Source organism: Phocoena phocoena, chromosome 2 (assembly GCF_963924675.1).
Source record: "Phocoena phocoena chromosome 2, mPhoPho1.1, whole genome shotgun sequence".
In the NCBI taxonomy this organism is placed as follows: Eukaryota; Metazoa; Chordata; class Mammalia; order Artiodactyla; family Phocoenidae; genus Phocoena; species Phocoena phocoena.
In genome coordinates, this window is record NC_089220.1 from 87,543,016 (window position 1) to 87,566,167 (window position 23,152).

Sequence of the window (23,152 nt, forward strand, 5' to 3'; positions counted from 1 at the left end):
GAGGCCAGAAATGCTGCGAAACCTTCTAAAGTTCACAGGTCAGCGCCCCAGCAACAAAGACTTAGGCAGCCCAAAATGTCAATAGGGCTGAGGTTGAGAAACTGTGGTAGACAGCCAGAAAAATATTTTCTACAAGGGATGGGTGAGGGGGTTATATCTTGGGGGACTGGTTGTGGAAGAGTTTACTGAAGAGATAATGATTGGGGTTAGGGAGGGAAGATCCCCACAATAAGGAACAACATGTACAAAGCCACAGAAGCATAGCATATTTGGGCAATCCCACACACTGGTGGAAGAGTTGTAGGCATTAAGGCTGGACAGCTAGGCAGGAGCTAGACATTCAAGAAAATATATTGAGTTAAAGGAATTATTGTAAGAAAAACTGGTTCCATGATGGCTCTTTATAAGTCACTCAGGAGCACAGTCTATGTATGTACTGCTATGAGCTAAAACTGCTAAAGAAAGCTGTTTGAAATGAAGCTTTTCTCATCTTGCTTCCTTATGGTCTGAAGTTTTCCAGGCATTTGTTACTTTCTCAGAGACAGAGTCCAAGCTGTTTCAATGGAATGTGAGCTCTGAGAGGTGGAATAACTATTAAAGCCACTTAGCTGGTGTCTCAGTGCTGTGATGAAATCGTGAGCAGGGATAAGGTGGTTATTTCTCATGTGTTAGACTTCTAGGCAGATGATAATGATTATTTCCTCTTTCGTAGAGTGCCCTAGGACAGAAATGGGGATATGTGACCCTTAAGATTAGACTGCCACCTTGGATCTAAATGAGTTGCCTTCTCCTCCCTCACAAAAAATGGTGGGCAGGTAGGCCATTCCAGTCAGGGTTTCTCTTTCTCTTAAGCTAAGGATGATCAAAGCAACTGACAAACTGTCACGGAATCTGCCAGACCTCACTCTGGCCTTCCCCGCCTCCCAGCTCCTGAACTTTCCCTCCTTCTGTCATGCTCTGGGCCCATTCTTAGCAAACTAACAGGTCACAGACTTCTGGTCTGCAACCATCCTAGGCCTATTGAGCCAAGTGCCTGCCTTTGTACCCTGGTGGCCTGATGATAGAGCTTCATGGAGGTGAGTTACCTTTTTCTAACTTAGTTGATTTCTGGAGCATAATGTGGAAAACTGGATCAAAGAAGAGGGTATGGATTTTACAGCATGAAAGAAAATTCAGGGGGATAGTTAACTTGTGGCAGCTTATAGCTTCTATACTCTCTCTAGGCCTTGGAATAATTGAGAATTTAGAGAAGAGAGTTTGGTAGAAAAGTGATGAAACCTACCAAAAACTTTTGAGAAAAATTAAAATACTATACAAAAATGTACTTTCTTTATTAATGTAATCACTTTATTATTTTAGATTGAAAAAATTTATTATGTATAACTTGATTTGCTCATTATACTATCACACTTGGTATTTTATACTTAAAGTGGAGTTGATTAAACATTTTAAATTGAATTCCTTCAAGATCTCTTTGGAACTAAAAATAAATGCAATTATATTCTGAATTTAGTGTTTTCTTGATTGTTGTACAGATAAAAGAAAATGTTTATTTACTACAAGAAAGGTAAAAAACCTCACTAAAGTTCAGAAACAAGAGATTGTGACACTGAGCCGTTAGGTTCTGAGTTATCATTTCCACCAGTTACTTTTTCGCGGTACGGGAGCCTGTCACTGTGTGGCCTCTCCCGTTGCGGAGCACGGGCTCCATACGCGCAGGCTCAGCGGCCATGGCTCACGGGCTTAGCCGCTCCACGGCATGTGGGATTTTCCCGGACTGGGGCACGAACCCGTGTCCCCTACATCAGCAGGCGGACGCTCAACCACTAGCGCCACCAGGGAAGCCCCACTTACCTATTTGAAAAAAAAGTTTTTAGGGCTTCCCTGGTGGCGCAGTGGTTGCGAGTCGGACTCGCAACCACTGCGCCACCAGGGAAGACCCACTTATCTACTTTTAACAAACTTTTTTTAGGGCTTCCCTGGTGGCGCAGTGGTTGTGAGTCGGACTCACAACCACTGTGCCGCCAGGGAAGCCCCACTTATCTACTTTAAAAAAAAAATTTTACGGCTTCCCTGGTGATGCAGTGGTTGCGAGTCCGCCTGCCGATGCAGGGGACACGGGTTCATGCCCCAGTTCGGGAAGATCCCACATGCCGTGGAGCGGCTGCGCCCGTGAGCCATGGCCGCTGAGCCTGTGCTTCTGGAGCCTGTGCTCCGCAATGGGAGAGGCCACAAGAGGCCCACGTACAGCAAAAATAATAATAATTTTTTTTTTACTTTTGTTGGCGTAATGTTGTGTTAGTTTCAGGTGTACAGCAAAGTGATTCAGTTATACATAAACATATGTTCATTCTTTTTTGGATTCTTTTCTCTTATACTTATCACAGAATATTGAGTAGAGTTCCCTGTGCTATACAGCATGTCCTTGTTGCTTATCAATCTTATACATAGTAGTGTGTGTACGTTCATCCCAAGCTCCTGATTTATCGCTCCCCCCACATTTCCCCTTTGGGAACCAAAAGTTTGTTTTCACTATCTGTAAGACTGTTTCTGTTTTGTAAATAAGTTCATTTGTATCATTTTTTAAAAAAATTAGATTCCACATATGAGTGATATCATATGATATTTGTCTTTGTCTGATTTACTTCACTTAGTATGATAATCTCTAGGTCCATCCATGTTGCTGCAAATGGCATTATTTCATTCTTTTTTATGGCTGAGTAATATTCCATTGTATATATGTACCACATCTTTATCCAGTCCTCTGTTGATGGACATTTAGGTTGCTTCCATGTCTTGGCTATTGTAAATAGTGCTGCAATGAACATTGGGCTGCATGTATCTTTTTGGATTATGGTTTTCTCCAGATATATACCCAGGAGTGGGGGTACTGGATCATATAGTAGTTCTATTTTTAGTTTTTTAAGGAACCTCCATTCTGTTCTCCATAGTGGTTATACCAATTTATATTCCCACCAACAGTGTAGGAGGGTTCCCTTTTCTCCACACCCTCTCCAGCATTTATTGTTTGTGTTTATAAAACACATGAAATAAAGTTCCTAAATGGCATTCACTTCCAAAAGATACTGCATTCACAAGGATTAAAAACTGGCTCTAGCAGGCAAGACTTTTTCTTAAATCACCTTCAATTGGCCTGGTTCTTCTACAAGTTTTATCTTATACAGAATGTATCTAATTTTAAAGTTTTCAAGATAGTCTGAGTGGCTTAAAATGCAATGTTTTTTGTCGTTTCATATTCCCTAATGGGCATAATTTTCTGAGTTTGATCTTCTGAGCACATATTGAGAGAGGGTGGAGAATAAACATGTTTTTTCCTCTTCACTTCCACAGTATTTCCCATTCAGCCTAGTACAAAAAAAAAAAAGGAATAATCTTTTAGAAAATCATTTGTTATCTTTGGTTAATGGAATTAAATGAATCATTAATATGTAAAGGGATGGTAAATTTAAAATTCTCACTGTACAACAGAACCATAGGAAATAAGACTGGAAATATGAGTTTGCAACATGTTGTAGAGAATTCTGAACTCTGGGGCCCTTTAAAAAAGCTTATTTTGGTAGGTTATGGAGAGCAACAGAAGATTTTTGAGGCAGAGGAGGGTTAGCAATTATTATTTCTATTAGCATTATTAACTAGACTCTGCAGCTGATTAGATGATGGAGAATGAAGAAGAAAACAGCCAAAGATAATTCAGATTTCAAAACTGAGATACTGGTAGTGCAATAGAAATAGGGAAGTCAAGAGAAGGAACTGATTTACAAAGACAGACACGCTCTGTTTAAGTCATGTTGAGTTTCAAGGACCCAGTTGTGGGCTCGGAGATGTGGGCTCCCAGAGATTCAGATTTGGGAGTCACCTCTATAGCAGCTATACATGAAGTTATGGGCATGAATAGCTCACTTGGTAAGAAGAGAGTATAGAACTAGAAGAGAGCTGAAGACAGTCCTTGGTGATTATTTACTCAGGAAGAGAAGAAAAGGAAGAGAAACCAGCTGAGGCAGGGGAGTGGTCAGAGGCAAGAGAACTAGGACAGTACTGCACCACAAGAGCCAAAGGAGAGACTCAATAAATCGAGGAGAATGAAGAATAAGTCATTAAATGAGTGTTTAGCAAACTCCATGGCAAGCTTTAAGAAAACAGTTTCTATAGAGTGCTGGGGTAGAGGGTCTGTAACAACAGCAGAGATTCAGACAGGTTACCTTAAGCAAAGAGGTAACCTCACTTATCCTGAGGATAAACATCCATCCCTCTAAACACATTTGTTGAGGCCCTACTATGGCAAGGTGTTGTGTTAGGTACAGGAATCCAGGAAAAGCCAAAGGACAGTGCTGTGGTTAACATAACAGAGCCACTCTCCACATTTGTTTCTATGTGTAATTCTTGTCTCTACCAACTAATTGACTCTTTCTACCCTACACCTCTGCATTTTTTTGCCTCCTGTTTAAAATTCATCTCTTAGATTCTGTTTCCTTATGATTCTCCATGCCATGACCTTTCTGTCCCAAACTCTACCTCATAGAAATCTTTAAGCTTTTGCTTTGACTGTCAATTTTCTGATTCTCTCTTTTGTTTCCATAGCTAAATTTGCAAGAGGTTCTGGTTTGCCCAGATCATCTTTTTTCATTGAGTTGTTGAACAGCCCATGGAATCAGTCAGAAGCCCACCTGTATTTTAATCACCTGTGGCCCGGGAGAAGGCTTGGAGGCCACAAGCTATGTGCAGGCTTGACCTTTAGCATGAACTATGGATATTGACTTTGAGTCCCCATTCCTGTGGCTGGAAGGAAATTCAACTTGCAATCTTTGAAGAGAGGCATCCATATTGATTATTGCTGAAAGTTCATTTACTCAATCTGGTTAAGATGTGTATGGAGGACATATTGAAATAACCTCCCCCTTCCCTCCCCCCAACCCTTCTCTAAATACATAAAAAGGTTGGATAAATTGTGAAAAACAGTTGAAGCTTTGGTTTTCAAGTGGCAGAATAAAAACAGTGATTTTTTTCCTCTTCTCAGAAATTCATCCTTCTTTAACTCAAAACTACAAGGAGAATGAAAAATAGACAAACTTTATTTGTGATGTAACTAGAAACACCTGTAAGCCTGGACTACAACCTATGAGTAAGAACTGCCCAATATAGTGAAAGTCAAACAGGAATGTGATAATGGATGCCTAAGGGTGCAGGTTTTATACAAAGTGAGAGTGACATAGCTCTCCAAAGAAAGTGACCCAAGACCCACAAGTCCTTATTGTACTGAACAATAAGAACAGGCAAGCAGACTGAAGTAGGGGCTTTTTTTCCACCCATTTGACACAAAGACTTGAGATACAGGGAAGGTGAAGTTGAAAAGGGACAAACAGCTATATTTGTAGAAAGCAGTCTGTTGGTGAGGAATAGTGAAGGACATAGACTCTGCATTGTAAGCAACCCTGAAATGCTAATCATGGGAAACAGCAAGGGCTATAAGAACTCATGCAAATACTATTTCATAAAGAAAATGGCCTTAAATATGGTACTGCCTCCACCCTCTTGCAAGTCTCTTGCAAACAGCTGATTCAGGAAGAACTCACCTCATTCAGTGTTTAAAGAAACAAAAATATAAGTAGCATCCATTAAACAAGAGTGGGGAGAAATGTCCAGAGCAAAGTGCAGAGAACTATGGAGTTAGAGAACATGAGAAGGAAATTAAGAGGAATGTGGGCTAGAGTGAGAGACTCTGACATTTGTCTGATAGGAGTTTCAGAAAGACTGCAGAGAATACACGAGAGGTAATATTCCAAGAGAAAATGGCTACATTCGGTTCAGGCAGGCAAGACCCCGGTTTGGGAAGATCAGGTGTCAGGGGTAAGGAACACAGGCAGTGTGGGAAACTAGGGAGTAAAGGCCTAGGGACTCAAGCTAAAGAATTTGGATAGAAAGAGGTGAAGATATAGGTATGGAAAGAGAGCAAAAGAGTCATCAATGAGTATGGAATTTGATGGATGGTGAGGCAAAGGATTTTTAGCCATGTTCCCTTGGCTAGAATAGATCTATGAGTGAAACTAAGCTCACAAACAGAGGCAAACACAAAGTTATGACTGGAAATGGAGGGTTAGAAATGAAGAATAGGGAGTTCTGGACACTCAGATTCTCAAGGGGATGTACAGAAGATGGAGACAGCTCTGGTCTTAGGGTTAGAATTCTTTGGATTCCCTCAATTCTACCACTGACTTGAGTGTCAAAGCAAGTTCTGAGTTCTAGTTTTCCTTTCAAGAGCATGAGACTAACCCATGGACCAATCCTCAGGGATTCTGCCTCAGAATAAATCTTGTCTATATTTAAGTTTTTCATCCTTCAGAGGCCACAATATGCAAATTGAAAAATAGTGTATGTACATTTAACATTTCTTTTCCCCCCATAATAATCTTCCTCACTTTTGTCTGCCCAAGATTTGATCTTTTAAGTCCCATCTTAGATATCCTATATATTTCCCTTGACCACACCCACTGGTCATGCATCAGGGACCCATCTATTATGCTCTCCTAAAACGTACTTATCGCCATTATATTGATACAAATGATCCTCCTACTTTGAGGAGGTTTCATCTCAGTCCCCATTTTTATACTCCTGGATCATAGTTTTTTGTTTTTTGGTTTTTTTTGCGGTACGCGGGTGTCTCACTGTTGTGGCCTCTCCCGCTGTGGAGCACAGGCTCCGGATGCGCAGGCTCAGAGGCCACGGCTCATGGGCCTAGCTGCTCCGTGGCCTGTGGGATCTTCCCGGACCGGGGCACGAACCTGTGTCCCCTGCATCAGCAGGCGGACTCTCAACCACTGCGCCACCAGGGAAGCCCAGGATCATAGCTTTTCATCTTTAGCATTTAGGAAAAGGTAAGAATACAGAGAGCTGGTAATGGAATACACTGGGAGCAGTGGATCCTGGCATTGGAAAGTCTAAGGTGGGCAAGGTCACTTCAGGAATTCTGGCAGAAAACTCTGCAGGAAGTAGAGTCCAAACTCCTGGAATCTGGGAAGTCAATGGTGACAGCAAGGTCTTCCACACAGTTAAGTCAGACAAACCCCACAGGGTCCCTGAGGCTCTAGAAATTCAGTTCTGGTAAAGATGTGACCTGTGAGATGAAACACCAGACTTTCTTTCAGGCCAGCCTCTCCTTGCTGATTCCAGAGCAGAAACAGGCTCTATCCATGGCTGGTGCTCAGATGAGACAGAAAAGGGTGAGTGGAGTGGGTAGGGAAGTACCACCCCTAGACCTGGGCAATGAAGGGCTTTTCCTTTGGCTTATGCTTTAAGGCTCCCACTCTGACCCTTCTCCAACTACGTTCCTCTTTACAAGATACGGAGTCCATGAGACCACAGAGCCCATGCTCTCTCCTACTTTAAATTACATGACATGTATCCAGGACTCTAAAATTCTCTGTCCAAAAGATTCTGAGTCCACCATTAGAACTTCCATAGCTCCCATAGGCAACTGTGTGCCTAAAGGGCAGTTGTGTGTAGGGGTGTGTGTACATGTATGGAGCTTGGTTGTGTGGGCTAGGTTTTCCACACACATGCTTATGAGGTATGGGACAGGGTGAGGGGGTTGGGAGGGGAAGAATGGGCCAGGGACTTCTAGTTGTACTTTGCCTTGACCCACAAGTGCTAGTGGAAACCCAGATATGAGCAGTCCATGGGCAGAGCCTCTATCTTACCCACTTCTATGCCCCAGCAAGTATGGTCATTAGAACAGAGTTGGAATTATTCAATGTTTACTTCATCAGACTCTTAGGTATTGAGCTCAAAGCCACTTCTGGTGGCTAGTTTTTGATAATAGTAGCTATAATACAGCATTCTTCAATGCAGGATACTGTCAATATAAAAATTCTTGCTCTGGAGTCAGATATAGCTTCAATCTTTTAAAATTGAGGTAAAACTTATGTAACATAAAATTAACCATTTTATTATTTTTTAACCATTTTAAAGTATACAATTCAGTGACATTTAGGTCATTCACAATACTGTGCAACCACCACCTCTATCTAGTTCCAAAATATTTTCATCGCCCTCCCAAAGAAACCCCACACCATTAAGAAGTCACTTCCCACTTCTCCATCCCCCAGCTTCTGGCAACAACTAATATGCTTTCTGTCTCTATGGATTTGCCTATTCTGGATATTTCATATAAATGGAATCATATAATATGTGACTTTTTATGTCTGGCTTCTTTCATTTAGCATAATGTTGTTGTAGCAGATATCAGTGCTTCATTCCTTTCTATGGCTGAATAACCTTTCATTTTATGGATATGCCACATTTTATCCATTCGTTAACTGATGGAATTTGGGTTGTTTCCATCTGTGGCTACTGCAAATAGTGCTGCTATTAATATTTGCATACAAGTTTTTGTTTGAATATCTGTTTTCAACTCTTTTGGGTATATACCTAGGAGGAGAGTTGTTGGATTATATGGTAATTCTCTGGTTAACTTTTAGAGGAACTGACAAGCTGTTTTCCACAGCAGCTGCACCATCTTACACTTTCAACAGCAATATACGAGGGTTCCAATTTCTCCATATCCCCACCAATATTTGTTATTTTCCATGAAAAAATATAACAATCTTAGTGGGTATGAAGTGGGATATCACTGTAGTTCTTATTTGCATTTTCCTAATGATGTTGAGCATCTTTTCATGTGCTTGTTGGCCATCTGTCTATCTTCTTTGAGAAATGTCTGTTCAAGTCCTTTGCTAATCTGTAAACTGAGCATCTTTTTGTTGTTGATTTGTAAGAGTTCTTTATATATTCTGGATTCTAGACCCTTAGGTATATATATTTGCAAATATTGTCCCCCACTCCCACTATTCTGTGAATTGCCTTTTCACTATCTTGTGAAAAGAAAACTAAAATCAGTTTTTTTGTGATGTCTTTATCTGGTGTTAATATCAGGATAATGCTACCCTCATAGAAAGAGTTAGGAAATGTTCCCTTCTATTCTATTTTCTGGAAGAGTCTGGAAAGGAGTGATGTTAATTCTTCTTTAAATGTTTGGTAGAATTCACCAGTGAAGTTATCTGGTCCTGGGCTTTTCTTTGTTGGGAGGTTTTAAATGATTGATTCAATCTCTTGTTATAGGTCTGTTCAGATTTTCAATTTTTCCTTGGGTCAGTTTTGGTAATTTCTGTGTTTTTCTATTTCATCTAGGTTATCCAATTTATTGGCATACAGCTTTTCATAGTATTCTCTTATAATTCTTTTCTATTTCTGTACAGTCTGTGGTAATGTACCTACTTTCATTTCTTTTTTATTTTATTTATTTTATTTTTGGCTGTGTTGGGTCTTCGTTGCTGTGCATGGGCTTTCTCTAGTTGTGGCGAGTGGGGGCTACTCTTCGTTGCAGTGCGCGGGCTTCTCATTGTGGTGGCTTCTCTTGTTGCGGAGCACAGGCTCTAGGCGCGCAGGCTTTAGTAGTTGTGGCGCACAGGCTTAGTTGCTCCGTGGCATGTGGGATCTTCCCGGACCAGGGCTTGAACCCATGTCCTCTGCATTGGCAGGTGGATTCTTAACCACTGCACCACCATGGAAGTCCCCCTACTTTGATTTCTGATTTAGGTAATTTCAGTCTGTCCTCTCCTCTCCTCTCCCCTCCTCTGCCCCCTTTCATCTCTCTCTCTCTACCTCCCCCACTTCATCCCTCCCTCTCTCTCTCTGTCTCTGTCATCAGTCCTGTTAAAGGTTTATCAATTTTGTGGATGTTTTTCAAAGACTGAACTTTTGGTTTCATTACTTTTCTCTATTGTTTTTCTATTCTTTTTCATTTATCTCCACTCTAATCTTTATGTCCTCTTTTGCTAGCTTTGTGTTTAGTTTGCTTTTCTAAATTCTTTAAGGAGGAAAGTTAGGTTGATTTGTGATCTTCCTTCTTTTTTTTGCGGTACGCGGGCCTCTCACTACTGTGGCCTCTCCCGCTGCGGAGCACAGGCTCCGGACGCGCAGGCCCAGCCGCCATGGCTCACGGGCCCAGCCACTCCGCGGCATGCGGGATCTTCCCGGACCGGGGCACGAACCCACGTCCCCTGCATCAGCAGGCGGACTCCCAACCACTGCGCCACCAGGGAAGCCCCTTCCTTCTTTTTTTAATGTAGATGTTTATCAGTAAAAATTTCTCTGTTAACACTGCTTTCACCACATTCCATAAGATTTTGTATTTAGTGTTTTTGTTTTCATTCATCTCTAAGTATTTTCTAATTTCACTTGTAATTTCTTCTTTGACTCATTGTTTAATAGTTGTTCCTTATTTCCACATTTGTTAAGTTCCAGGTTTCCTTCTCTTATTAATTTATAATATCATTTCATTGTAGTCAGAGAAGATAGTTTGTATGATTTTAATCTTCTATGACTTATTTTGTGTCCTAACATATGGTCTATCCTGGAGAATGTTCTCTGTGCACTTGGTAAAAATATGTGTTCTGCTATTGTTGGGTAGAATGTTCTTTATATGTCTGTTGGGTCTAGTTGGTTTATAGTGTTGCTCAAGTCCTCTATTTCCTTACTGATAGATACTCTGTCTAGTTGTTCTACTCATTATTGAAAGCTTAGTATTGGAGCCTACAACTATGAATGTAGAACTATCTATTTCTAACTTCAATTCTGTCAGTTTTTGCTTCACATACTTTGGTGCTCTATTGTTAAGTGTGTATATGTTTATAATTGTTATCTCTTCTTGATAGATTGACCCTTTTATCAATATATAATGTCCTTATTTTCTCTTGTAACAATTTTTGTCTTAAGTCAATTTTTGTTTAATATTGGTGTAGCCACTCCATCTCTCTTTTGGTAATTATTTGTATGAAATATCTTTCCCATCCTTTCACTTTTAACCTATTTATTCTGGGCTTCCTTGGTGGAGCAGTGGTTAAGAATCCTCCTGCCAATTCAGGGGACATGGGTTTGAACCCTGGTCTGGGAAGATCCCACATGCCGCAGATCAACAAAGCCCGTGCGACACAACTACTGAGCCTGCACTCTAGAACCTGTGAGCTACAACTACTGAAGCCCACGCGCCTAGAGCCTGTGCCCCACGACAAGAGAAACCACCGCAATGAGAAACCCACGTACTGCAACGAAGAGTAGCCCTTGCTCACCGCAACTAGAGAAAGGCACACACAGCAACAGAGAACCAAAAGCAGCCATAAATAAATAAATAAACAAAAAACTATTTAAAAAAGTGAATCTCCTGTAGACAGCATATAGTTAGATCATGTTCTTTTTATCCATTCTCTCAATCTCTGCCTTTGAATCACAGGTTAATCCATTTTCATGTAAAGTAATTACTGATAAGGAAAGACTCACTTATGCCATTTTTCTATTTATTTTCTACATATAATATCTTCTTTGTTTCTAAATTCTGTTACTGCATTCAAATAAATTTGTTCTTAGTGTCCCATTTTGATTCCCTTTCCTTTTCTTTTTCTATATATTGTTTTTATATATTGTCTAGTATTTTTCTTTATTGGTTACTCAGGGGATTAAAATTAGTATTTGAATTTTCTAACAAGCAAGCTAGAAATTCAATTCACATTAATCAAGTGTGAATTAATACCAACTTAGTTTCAATAATACACAAAAACTCTGTTACTTCCCAGCTCCACTTCCCCCTTTATGTTGTCATTGTCACCAATTACATCTTTATACATTGTATGCCCATTAATGTATGCTTATTGTTTTATGAATTTAAAAAATGATAAAGCAGTTAAAAACCAGAAACTGCATGGGCTTCCCTGGTGGTGCAGTGGTTTTGAGTCCATCTGCCGATGCATGGGACACGGGTTCGTGCCCTGGTCTGGGAAGATCCCACATGCCGCAGAGCAGCTGGGCCCGTAAGCCATGGCCGCTGAGCCTGCACGTCTGGAGCCTGTGCTCCGCAACGGGAGAGGCCACAGCAGTGAGAGGCCCGCGGTAGACATATATACATGTAGGGGTTTAAAAACCAGAAACTGCAACAATTTTGTCTTTTATATTTACCTATGTTTACCTTTACCATTGTTCTTTATTTCTTCATGTCTTCAAGTTACTTTCTAGTGTCCTTTCATTTTAGCCTGAAGGACTCCCTTTAACGTTTCTTGTAGAGCAGGTCTACTAGTGATTACCTCCATCAGTTTTTATCTCCTCTTTCATTTTTGAAGGTTAGTTTTAATGAATATAGAATTCTTAGTTAACATTTTTTTCCCTACATTTTAACTATATCATCCCACTGTCTTCTGGCTTCCATGTTTTTGAAGGAGAAATCAGCAGTAAATCTTATTGAGGCTCTCTTGTACATGATGAACTGCTGCTTTTTTTTTTTTTCTGCTTTCATGATTCTCTTTGTCTTTGTCATTTGACAGTTTGACTATACTGTGTCTTGGCATGACCTCTTTGAATTTATCCTGCTTGGAGTTTGTTGAGTTCCTTGGATGTTTATAGATTCATGTCTTTCATCATATTTGGGAACTTTTCAGCCATTATTTCTTCAAATATGGTTTCTGCACATTTCTCTCTCTCCTCTCTTTCTGGGACTTCCATTATGCATATGTTGGTATGCCTGATAGTGTCCCAAAGGTCTCTTAGGCTCTGTTCATTTTGGTCATTCTTTTCTCTTTCTGCTCTTCAGTGAATTTTTAATTTCAGTTATTGTACTTTTCATTTCCAAATTTTCTATTTGGTTCCTTTTCATTATTTCTATCTCTTTATTGATAGTCTCTATGTGATGAGACATTGTTCTCCTGGCTTCCTGTAGTTCTTTGTCCATGGTTCCTTTAGCTTTTAACCATATTTAAGATAGTTGATTTAAAGTCTTTGTCTAGTAAGTCCAAATCCTGGGTTTCCTTAGGGAAATTTTCTATCAATTTTTCTTCCCCTGTGAATGGGTCATACTTTCTTGTTTTTTTGCATATGGCTTTTTTGTTTAAAACTGGATATTTTGAATATTATAATGCGGCAACTCTGGAAATGAAATTCTCCCTGTTTTTCTTTTTCCTGTTTATTTTGGGTTGCTGTTTTTCACTTAGTGACTTTTCTAAACTATTTTTTTACAGTTTGCTACCTCTGTCATGTGTGGCCACTGAAACTTATGTTCCATTAACTTAGTGGTCAGTTAGTGTTCTGACAAAATTTGGCTCAAATGCTTGGAGCCAAAAGAGAAAAAAATAAAATAAAATTTAATCTTCCAGTCTTTACCAATTGGCTCTGTGTTGGGCACTCCTTCAACATTTAGCCAGGCCACTTACAACTCTGTCTTAGCCTTTACTTCTCACTCATGTGGAGCCTGACGGTCAGCCAGAGGTGAAAGCTTAGTGTCTTCTCAGGCATTTTCTGTACACACATCCAGACCTGGGCATGCACTTGGGCTTCTTGACTCCCCAGTATACACTGGAGCTTTTAAAAGCTCTTATGCCCCACACATCTTATTTTCTAATTTCCTTCCAAGGCTTTTTGGGCTTGTCCTATTATCCCTTCCCACAAGCTGCTGTATCCAATCCTTTTGCCTTTAAGTACATTCAGCAAAAGCCTCCCAGGAGCTGCCCCAGCCCTGGGAACTCTCTGGGCTGGACAAAACAAAGGCAAGCCCTTGTTCTGACCCTTGAAGGAGCCACCAAAGTGGAAAATACTACCACAATTCTTTGAGAATAAAGTACATATTTCCTCTGGCACTAGCAAACTGCACCAAGAGTGCAACTGCCATCTTCATGGCTGCCACCAATTTGGAGAGTGAGGGATGGTAAGTGAATGAAAACACTACAGTACATTCTTACTACAATGTGGCAGCTTCTTTCTTCCTTTAGTTTTCCCCTAGTTGTTATATATATATATATATTTTTTTACTAGCTCCTGGAGTTCTGCAAAGGTTGATTCTGACAGTTTTTGCAAGTTTATTAGTTGTTTTTTTTGAGTTCTCCCTTGACTTCCTCCTCTGCCATATTTAGTGAAGTCAGTACTGAACTGAAAATTTTAATCTACTGCATTTTGTACTTACATTTAAAACTCAGAGCTTAAGCATATTTAGTACAAGTGAGGAAATAAAATGAATCAGGCAGCTGCTAAAGGCCCAGTTCAATGTTCTTCTGTAGAAAAGTGTGCAATGGTTACTATTAATCAATAGGAAGGGTTGGGCTTCCCTGGTGGCACCGTGGTTGAGAGTCTGCCTGCCGATGCAGGGGACGTGGGTTCGTGCCCCGGTCCGGGAAGATCCCATGTGCCGCAGAGCTGCTGGGCCTGTGAGCCATGGCCGCTGAGCCTGCGCGTCTGGAGTCTGTGCTCCGCAATGGGAGAGACCACAACAGTGAGAGGCCTGTGTACCACAAAAAAAAAAAAAAAAAAAAGGAAGGGTTGGGATCCTTTTTCAGTTTAATGCTTTGCCTGACCTATCAAAGCTACTCTTGTTTTATTGACTCATGTTCTTAAAGTCTATCTGAAGCCTCTGCTGGCTCTGCAAAGTGAAATCCCCAAAGTGTTCAGAACTACAAAGAAGGTATTTTCTTCCTGAGTTCTCTTCTCAAAATGAGGGGTGGGAAGTACTAAGTAATGATAGTGCCTGCTTGGTCCACTGAGTTTGGACTTGGACACCTGAGTCTAGGTACAGTGAGAGCATATTTGTTGGCTCTAGAGATCAGCTTGAGAGTAAAAAAGACTGGCTTATTTAAATCACTCAGAATCTGGGTCCTAATTGGCCAGAAAACAACCTTTCCTGCCCTTCTCTCTTCTTCCCCTTTTACTTTTTCTGTGTGTTTTTTTCCCCACAACTTGCCCTTGATTTGTGGCCCTTAGCCTTATACAAAGACAGAGAGGTGGTCATGTAAGTGGTATAGTTAGAGTATAGCCAGGAATGCAGCATCTAAAAGAGTACTAAAGTGGGATTTCCCTGGCAGTCCAGTGGTTAAGACTCCACGCTGCCACTGCAGGGGGAGTGGGTTCGATCCCTGGTCGGGGAACTGAGATTCTTCTACATGCTGCGTGGCATGGCCAAAAAAAAATTTTTTTTCTATTATTGTACCTTTATTTTGCTTTTTTCTTTTTCTTTTTTTAACATCTTTATTGGAGTATAATTGCTTTACAATGTTGGGTTATTTTCTGCTGTATAACAAAGTGAATCAGCTATATGTATACATATATCCCCATATCCTGTCCCTCTTGCGTCTCCCTCCCACCCTCCCTATCCCACCCCTCTAGGTGGTCACAAAGCACCGAGCTGATCTCCCTGTGCTATGCGGCTGCTTCCCACTAGCTATCTATTTTACATTTGGTAGTGTATATATGTCCATGCCACTCCCTCACTTCTTCCCACCTTACCCTTCCCCCTCCCCGTGTCCTCAAGTCCATTCTCTACGTCTGCGTCTTCATTCCTGTCCTGCTCCTAGGTTCATCAGAACCATCTTTCTTCCTTTTTTTAAGATTCCATATATATGTGTTAGCATACGGTATTTGTTTTTCTCTTTCTGACTTACTTTACTCTGTATGACACTCTAGGTCCATCCACCTCACCACAAATAACTCAATTTTGTTTCTTTTTATGGCTGAGTAATATTCCATTGTATATAGGTGCCACATCTTCTTTATCCATTCACCTGTAGATGGACACTTAGGTTGCTTCCATGTCCCGGCTATTGTAAATAGAGCTGCAGTGAACATTGTGGTACATGTCTCTTTTTGAATTATGGTTTTCTCAGGGTATATGCCCAGGAGTGGGATTGCTGGGTCATGTGGTAGTTCTATTTTTAGTTTTTTAAGGAACCTCCATACTGTTCTCCATAGCGGCTGTATCAATTTACATTCCCACCAACAGTGCAAGAGGGTTCCCTTTTCTCCACACCCTCTCCAGCATTTATTGTTTGTTTTTTTTTAACATATTTATTGGGGTATAATTGCTTTACAATGGTGTATTAGTTTCTGCTTTATAACAAAGTGAATCAGTTATACATATACATATGTTCCCATTTCTCTTCCCTCTTGCATCTCCCTCCCTCCCACCCTCCCTATCCCACCCCTCCAGGCGGTCACAAAGCACCGAGCCGATATCCCTGTGCCATGCGGCTGCTTCCCACTAGCTATCTACCTTACGTTTGTTAGTGTATATATGTCCATGCCTCGCTCTCGCCCTGTCACAGCTCACCCTTCCCTCTCCCCATATCCTCAAGTCTGTTCTCCAGTAGGTCTGTGTCTTTATTCCTGTCTTACCCCTAGGTTCTTCATGACATTTTTTTTCTTAAATTCCATATATATGTGTTAGCATACGGTATTTGTCTTTCTCTTTCTGACTTACTTCACTCTGTATGACAGACTCTAGGTCTATCCACCTCATTACAAATAGCTCAATTTCGTTTCTTTTTATGGCTGAGTAATATTCCATTGTATATATGTGCCACATCTTCTTTATCCATTCATCCGATAATGGACACTTAGGTTGTTTCCACCTCCGGGCTATTGTAAATAGAGCTGCAATGAACATTTTGGTACATGACTCTTTGAATTTTGGTTTTCTCAGGGTATATGCCCAGTAGTGGGATTGCTGGGTCGTACGGTAGTTCTATTTGTAGTTTTTTAAGGAACCTCCATACTGTTCTCCATAGTGGCTGAACCAATTCACATTCCCACCAGCAGTGCAAGAGTGTTCCCTTTTCTCCACACCCTCTCCAGCATTTATTGTTTCTAGATTTTTTGATGATGGCCATTCTGACTGGTGTGAGATGATATCTCATTATAGTTTTGATTTGCATTTCTCTAATGATTAATGATGTTGAGCATTCTTTCATGTGTTTGTTGGCAGTCTGTATATCTTCTTTGGAGAAATGTCTATTTAGGTCTTCTGCCCATTTTTGGATTGGGTTGTTTGTTTTTTTGTTATTGAGCTGCATGAGCTGCTTGTAAATTTTGGAGATTAATCCTTTGTCAGTTGCTTCATTTGCAAATATTTTCTCCCATTCTGAGGGTTGTCTTTTAGTCTTGTTTATGGTTTCCTTTGCTGTGCAAAAGCTTTGAAGTTTCATTAGGTCCCATTTGTTTATTTTTATTTCCATTTCTCTAGGAGGTGGGTCAAAAAGGATCTTGCTGTGATTTATGTCATAGAGTGTTCTGCCTATATTTTCCTCTAAGAGTTTGATAGTTTCTGGCCTTACATTTAGGTCTTTAATCCATTTTGAGCTTATTTTTGTGTATGGTGTTAGGGAGTGATCTAATCTCATACTTTTACATGTACCTGTCCAGTTCTCCACTGTACATTCCTGCCACCTTTATCAAAGATAAGGTGTCCATATGTGCGTGGGTTTATCTCTGGGCTTTCTATCCTGTTCCATTGATCTATCTTTCTGTTTTTGTGCCAGTACCATACTGTCTTGATTACTGTAGCTTTGTAGTATAGTCTGAAGTCAGGGAGCCTGATTCCTCCAGCTCTGTTTTTCGTTCTCAAGATTGCTTTGGCTATTCAGGGTCTTTTGTGTTTCCATACAAATTGTGAAATTTTTTGTTCTAGTTCTGTGAAAAATGCCAGTGCGTAGTTTGATAGGTATGGCATTGAATCTGTAGATTGCTTTGGGGAGTAGAGTCATTTTCACAATGTTGATTCTTCCAATCCAAGAACATGGTATATCTCTCCATCTATTTGTATCATCTTTAATTTCTTTCATCAGTGTCTTATAATTTTATGCATACAGGTCTTTTGTCTCCTTAAAAAATAAAAATAAAATAGTACTAAAACTTGAAATTCTGTGATTTAAAATGTATTACTTTGAAGTACCAGTTCAAGATGGCAGGCTGCACATACTGTCCACCTTCTCAAAAATCCCATACAAATTTCATGAAATATATATATAACAAAGAATAAATCCGCAACTGTGCTAGAACATAGTGAATTGCTAGGAGTGGACCAAGAACACTGGGGAATGTTTGCATGATATAAAGAAAATGGGATTTAGTGGTATAGAAACCAAACTGATAAAAAATCTGCAGCACAGCTCTAGAGAAGGAGAGACTGTTGAAGTGTTAGATCCTGACAAAACACTTTATTAACTTTAAGTTCAAAGTCAGCTGTGCTTACAGTAGAATAAGGCTAAAGAGGTTGGCAGAGATGGACCAGTTCTTGGCTCTGTGTAAACCAGCTTTGTGTTAGCACCAGGTACAGCTGGCAAGAGCCTCTCTCTGAACAATGCAGGAATATGCTCTCAGTGTAGGAGTGAAAGCTGGAGAGAGAAGAGGACAGTGTTCCTGGTAACTTCAAATTCTTACAACAGACATGGGACCTTCACACACTGAAGGGATGTTTATCTGTTGGCACATTCCATCTGATTCATTTAAATCTACCATTGCACTAACTTCTTATATGCCAAAGAGACCCACAGAACTGCAATGTAAATAGATCTAGGCTTTTATTTATAAAATGGATATTTAAGAATCATCAGAAATTTTGAGTAATACCCGCAATATGAAAGAGAAATCTCAAGCTCACCAGCAGAACAAATAACCAGGACAAAGAAACAAGAGTTACTACCGGAAACAAAAGAGAACTAAAAAAAATTTTAATCTACATCTCAATAGAGATTAAAGAGAACAACTTCATCCTGGAATATTTGAGAAAGGAATAACTAAACAACAAGAAAGCAGTCTTGGAAGTTAAAAACATGATTGCCTTCTAGCCAAAAATAGCTCTGAGAAAGGATTGAATATCAGAATGAATGCAGCCAAAACTGAATTAGTGGATTAGAATATCAAATTTAAGAATGCTTCTAGAATGTAAAGGGGCGGCGGAGGGAAAGAGAGCAAGACGTTTTAAAGAAAAATTATGAGACAAAGATGTTAGATGTAGTAGATTTAATGTCCATCTAATATGAAGTCTAAAAGAAGAAAACAGAAGATAAAAAGGAAGAAATAACCAATAAAGTTAAATAAAAATTATCTGAGCTAAATAATGTTTTTATTGTTTAGGCTAAAAAGATCACTTAATACTGAGAAATATTGAAAAGAGAAATAAATTTAGGGCCATCCTGCTAAAAATTTGTGAATTTCCAAATAAAGAGAAAATCCTACAAGTTTCTAGAGGGAAATAAACTCATTCCTAAAGGAAGTGAGAATCAAATTGGCACTGGATTTCTCATCCGTAACACTAAATGCAAATAATGGAAAATGTCTATAAAGTACTGAGAGGGAAAGATTTGGAACTGAAAGCTCTAAACCTACACAAGCTATCATTCAAATGCTAGGACAAAATAGGGTTACTACTACTGGAAGTGAAATTATTCCAATGGAATATACTCCTTATTCAGACTTTCTTTAAAAATTACTTGAAGATATACATTTTAAGTTCCATTTCTGGCAAAACTGTGAACCACTTATCCTGGAAAACCTACCACTACAGAACATCTAGAAATGCCAGTTAAGCTGTAATAAACATCCTCTGTAATGCATACTTGAGTGTAAAAGAAAGTAAAGAGAAACTCCAAAGAATACAGATTAGAAAGCAGTGAGATGGGCTGGAGTTACTGAGAGCGGTATCTGCACTGAGACCTTTTGTGTATCTCAGGAAAACCCAGATTTAACAATCTTTAGACCCATATCAAGTATGTAGTTGGACCTGAGAACCTTGAATAAAGGTAAAACATTTGAAGAGCTACATCCTCAGTGAAGGAGTAACAAAGAGAAAAAAAAAAAAACTTAACTATCTTGATCTGGAGTCTGAGTGATAAACAAGAGTGTCCCTAGAGAATTTTTAACCACAAGCTTGCCCTCATACAGGGTTAGGCTTAAAATTTACAATCCCTTTATGATCTAGAGATTTGAAACCAATAATACTAACATAAAATAGTGGAGGTTGGTAGTAATCTGGATCTCCAAGCAGAAATAAACACAGATATTCTCTGTAGGGACTCACCTTTAATCTAGGCAAAGTATAAAATAGAAGAGATTTATAAACCAAATTACACTAAAATTAAGAACTTCTGTTCATGGGAAGACACTATAATAGGGGTGAAAAGACAAGCCATATACTGAGAGGTGGGAGAAGATATTTACAACACAACCAAAATAGAACTAGTATCTGGAATATATAGAGAACTACTCTGAATCACTAAGAGGACAAACAACTCATTAGAAAAAAATGAACAAAAAACTTAAATGGACACTTCTTCTCTTAACAAAAGAGGATCCACAAATACATGAAAAAATGTTCAACTGCATTAGTAATCACAAAAATGCAAATTAAAGTTATATTGAGGTACCATTACATACCTGCTGGTTTGGCAAAAAATAGAAAATTTGACAATAGTATGTGTTAGTGAGGATATGGAACAACCAAAATTTTCATCCTCTGCTAGTAGAGTGTAAATTGCTACATTTATTTTGGCAAACAGTTTGGTATTATCTAGTAAAGGTAAAGAGTTACATATCCCATGATCTAGCAATGCTATTTCTAGGTACAGATCCTTGAGAAATGCTTACACATGTTCACAAAGAGACACAAACAAGAATGTTATTAATAGCATTGAGCATTTTTTACAGATTGAAGGTCTGTGTCAACCCTGTGCTGTGCAAGTCTATCAGTGCCATTTTTCCAAAAGCATTGCTCACTTTGTGTCTCTGTGTCACATTTTGATAATTCTTGTAATATTTCAAACTTTCAAGTTATTATATTATCTGAGGTATTATATATTATTATATTTATTATTATATAATTATATATTATTATTCTATTTATTATCACAGATAATGTTATCTGTGATTAGGGATCTTTGATGTTACTATTGTAATTGTTCTGAGGCCCCACAGATCACACTCACATAAAACAGGGAACTTAATCGATAAAGGTTGTTTGTGTTCTGATTGCTACACAGATGGGTCATTCCTTTGTCCCTCTCCCTTTCCCTGGGCCTCCCTATTCCCTGAGACATAACAATATTGACATTTGGCTGACTAATAACCCTACAATGACCTCTAAGTGTTCAAGTGAAAGGAAGAATCACATGTCTCTCACCTCAAATCAAAAGCTACAAATGATTAAGCTTGGTGAGGAAGGCATGTCAAAAGCCAAGACAGGCCAAAAGCTAGGCCTCTTGTGCCAGTTAGCCAAGTTGTGAATGCAAAGGAAATGTTCTTGAAGGAAATTAAAAGTGCTACTCCAATAAGCATGTGAATAGTAAGAAAGTGAAACAGCCTTATTGCTGATAATGGAGAAAACTTTAGTGCTCTGGATAGAAGATCAAACCAGCCACAAGGTTCCCTTAAGTCAAAGCCTAATCTAGAGCAAGGCCCTAATTCTCTTCCTATGAAGGCTTAGAGAGGTGAGGAAGCTGCAGAAGAAAAGTTTGAATCTAGCCGAAGTTGATTCATGAGGTTTAAGGAACCATCTCCATAACATAAAATTCAAGGTGAAGTAGCAAGTGCTGATGTAGAAGATGCAGCAAGTTATCCACAAGATCTAGCTAAGATCATTGGTGAAGGTGACTACACTAAACAACAGATTCTCAATGTAGATAAAACAGCCTTATATTGGAAGAAGATGCCATCTAGAACTTTCATAGCTAGAGAGGAGTCGTCAATGGTTGGCTTCTAATCCTCAAAGTCCAGGCTGACTCTCTTGCTAAGGGCTAATGCAGCTGATAACTTTAAGTTGAAGCCAATGCTCAGTTACCATTCTGAAAATCCTAGGGCCCTTAAGATTTACATTAAATCTACTCTGCCTGTGCTCTATAAACAAAGCCTAGATGACAACACATCTGTTGACAACATGGTTTACTGAATATTTTAAGTCCACCATTGAGACCTACTGCTCAGAAAAAGATTCCTTTCAAAGTATCATTGACAATTCATCTGATCACTCAAGAACTCTGATCGAGATGTACAATGAGATTCATGCTGTTTTCATGCCTGCTAACACGACATCCATTCTGCAGCCCGTGGATCAAGGAGTAATTTCAACTTTCAAGTCTTACCATATAAGAAATACATTTTGTAAGGCTATAGCTGCCTTAGATAGTGATTCCTCTGATGGATCTGGGCAAAGTAGATTGAAAGCCTTCTGGAAAGGATTCACCACTCTAGATGCCATTAAGAACATTCATGATTCGTGGGAAGAAGTCAAAATATTAACATACACAGGAGTTTGGAAGAAGTTGATTCCAACCTGCATGGATGACTTTGAGGGTTTCAAAACTTAAGTGGAGGAAGTACCTGCAGATGTGGTGGAAACAGGAAGAGAACTAGAATCTGAAGTGGAGCCTGAAGATGTGACTGAATTGCTGCAATCTCATGATTAAACTTTAATAGATGAAGAGTTGCTTGTTATGGATGAGGAAAAAAGTGGTTTCTTGAGATAAAACTTACTCCTGGTGAAGATGCTATAAAGAGCGTTGATATGACAACAAAGGATTTAGAATATTACATAAAATTAGTTGATAAAGCAGTGGCAAGGTTTGAGAGGATTGATTCCAATTTTGAAAGAAGTTCTACTGTGGGTAAAATGTTATCAAACAGCACTGCATGCTAAAGAGAAATCATTCATGAAAGGAAGAGTCAATCAATGCAGAAAACTTCATTGTTGTCTTATTCTAAGAAACTGCCATAGCCACCCCAGCCTTCAGCAACCACCACCCCGATCAGCTGTCAACATCAAGGCAAGACTCTCCACTAGCAAAAAGATTACCACTCGCTGAAGGCTCAGAAGATGGTTAGCATATTTTAGCTATATAGTATTTTTAATTAAGGTATGTACATTTTTTAGACATTATGTTATTGCACATGTAATAGACTACAGTAATAACTTTTATATGCACTGGAAAACCAAAAATTTTGTGTTACTCACTTTACTGTGATATTCACTTTATTGTGGTGGTATGGAACCCAACCTGCAACATCTCCAAGGTATGTCTGTATATAACATTTTTTCACCAAAGAACATGAACAGGAATGTTCTTAGCAACACTATTTATAATAGGTCCACACTGGTAATTACCTAAAAGTCCATCAACGGTAGAATGGAGAAATAAATTATGGTATATTTACACAATGGATACTATACAGCAACGAGGTTGAATGGACCACAATTATATAGAATATGAATAAATCTCACAAATATAATGTTGACCAAAGAATCCAACAACAAAAGAGTATATATTGCATGGCTGCATTTATATAAAAT

At 39.3% G+C, this 23,152-nt stretch overlaps 1 protein-coding gene across 1 annotated transcript in view; it reads left to right on the forward strand.

The window, feature by feature from the left end:
- The first annotated feature begins 1,070 nt into the window (after nucleotides 1–1,070).
- TRIM69 (tripartite motif containing 69) overlaps nucleotides 1,071–23,152 on the forward strand; it is a 37,905-nt gene continuing 15,823 nt past the window's right edge. The window contains exon 1 of the mRNA XM_065871718.1: nucleotides 1,071–1,076. Within this exon, the coding sequence (XP_065727790.1) occupies nucleotides 1,071–1,076 (6 nt within the window). The remainder of the gene's footprint in view (nucleotides 1,077–23,152) is intronic.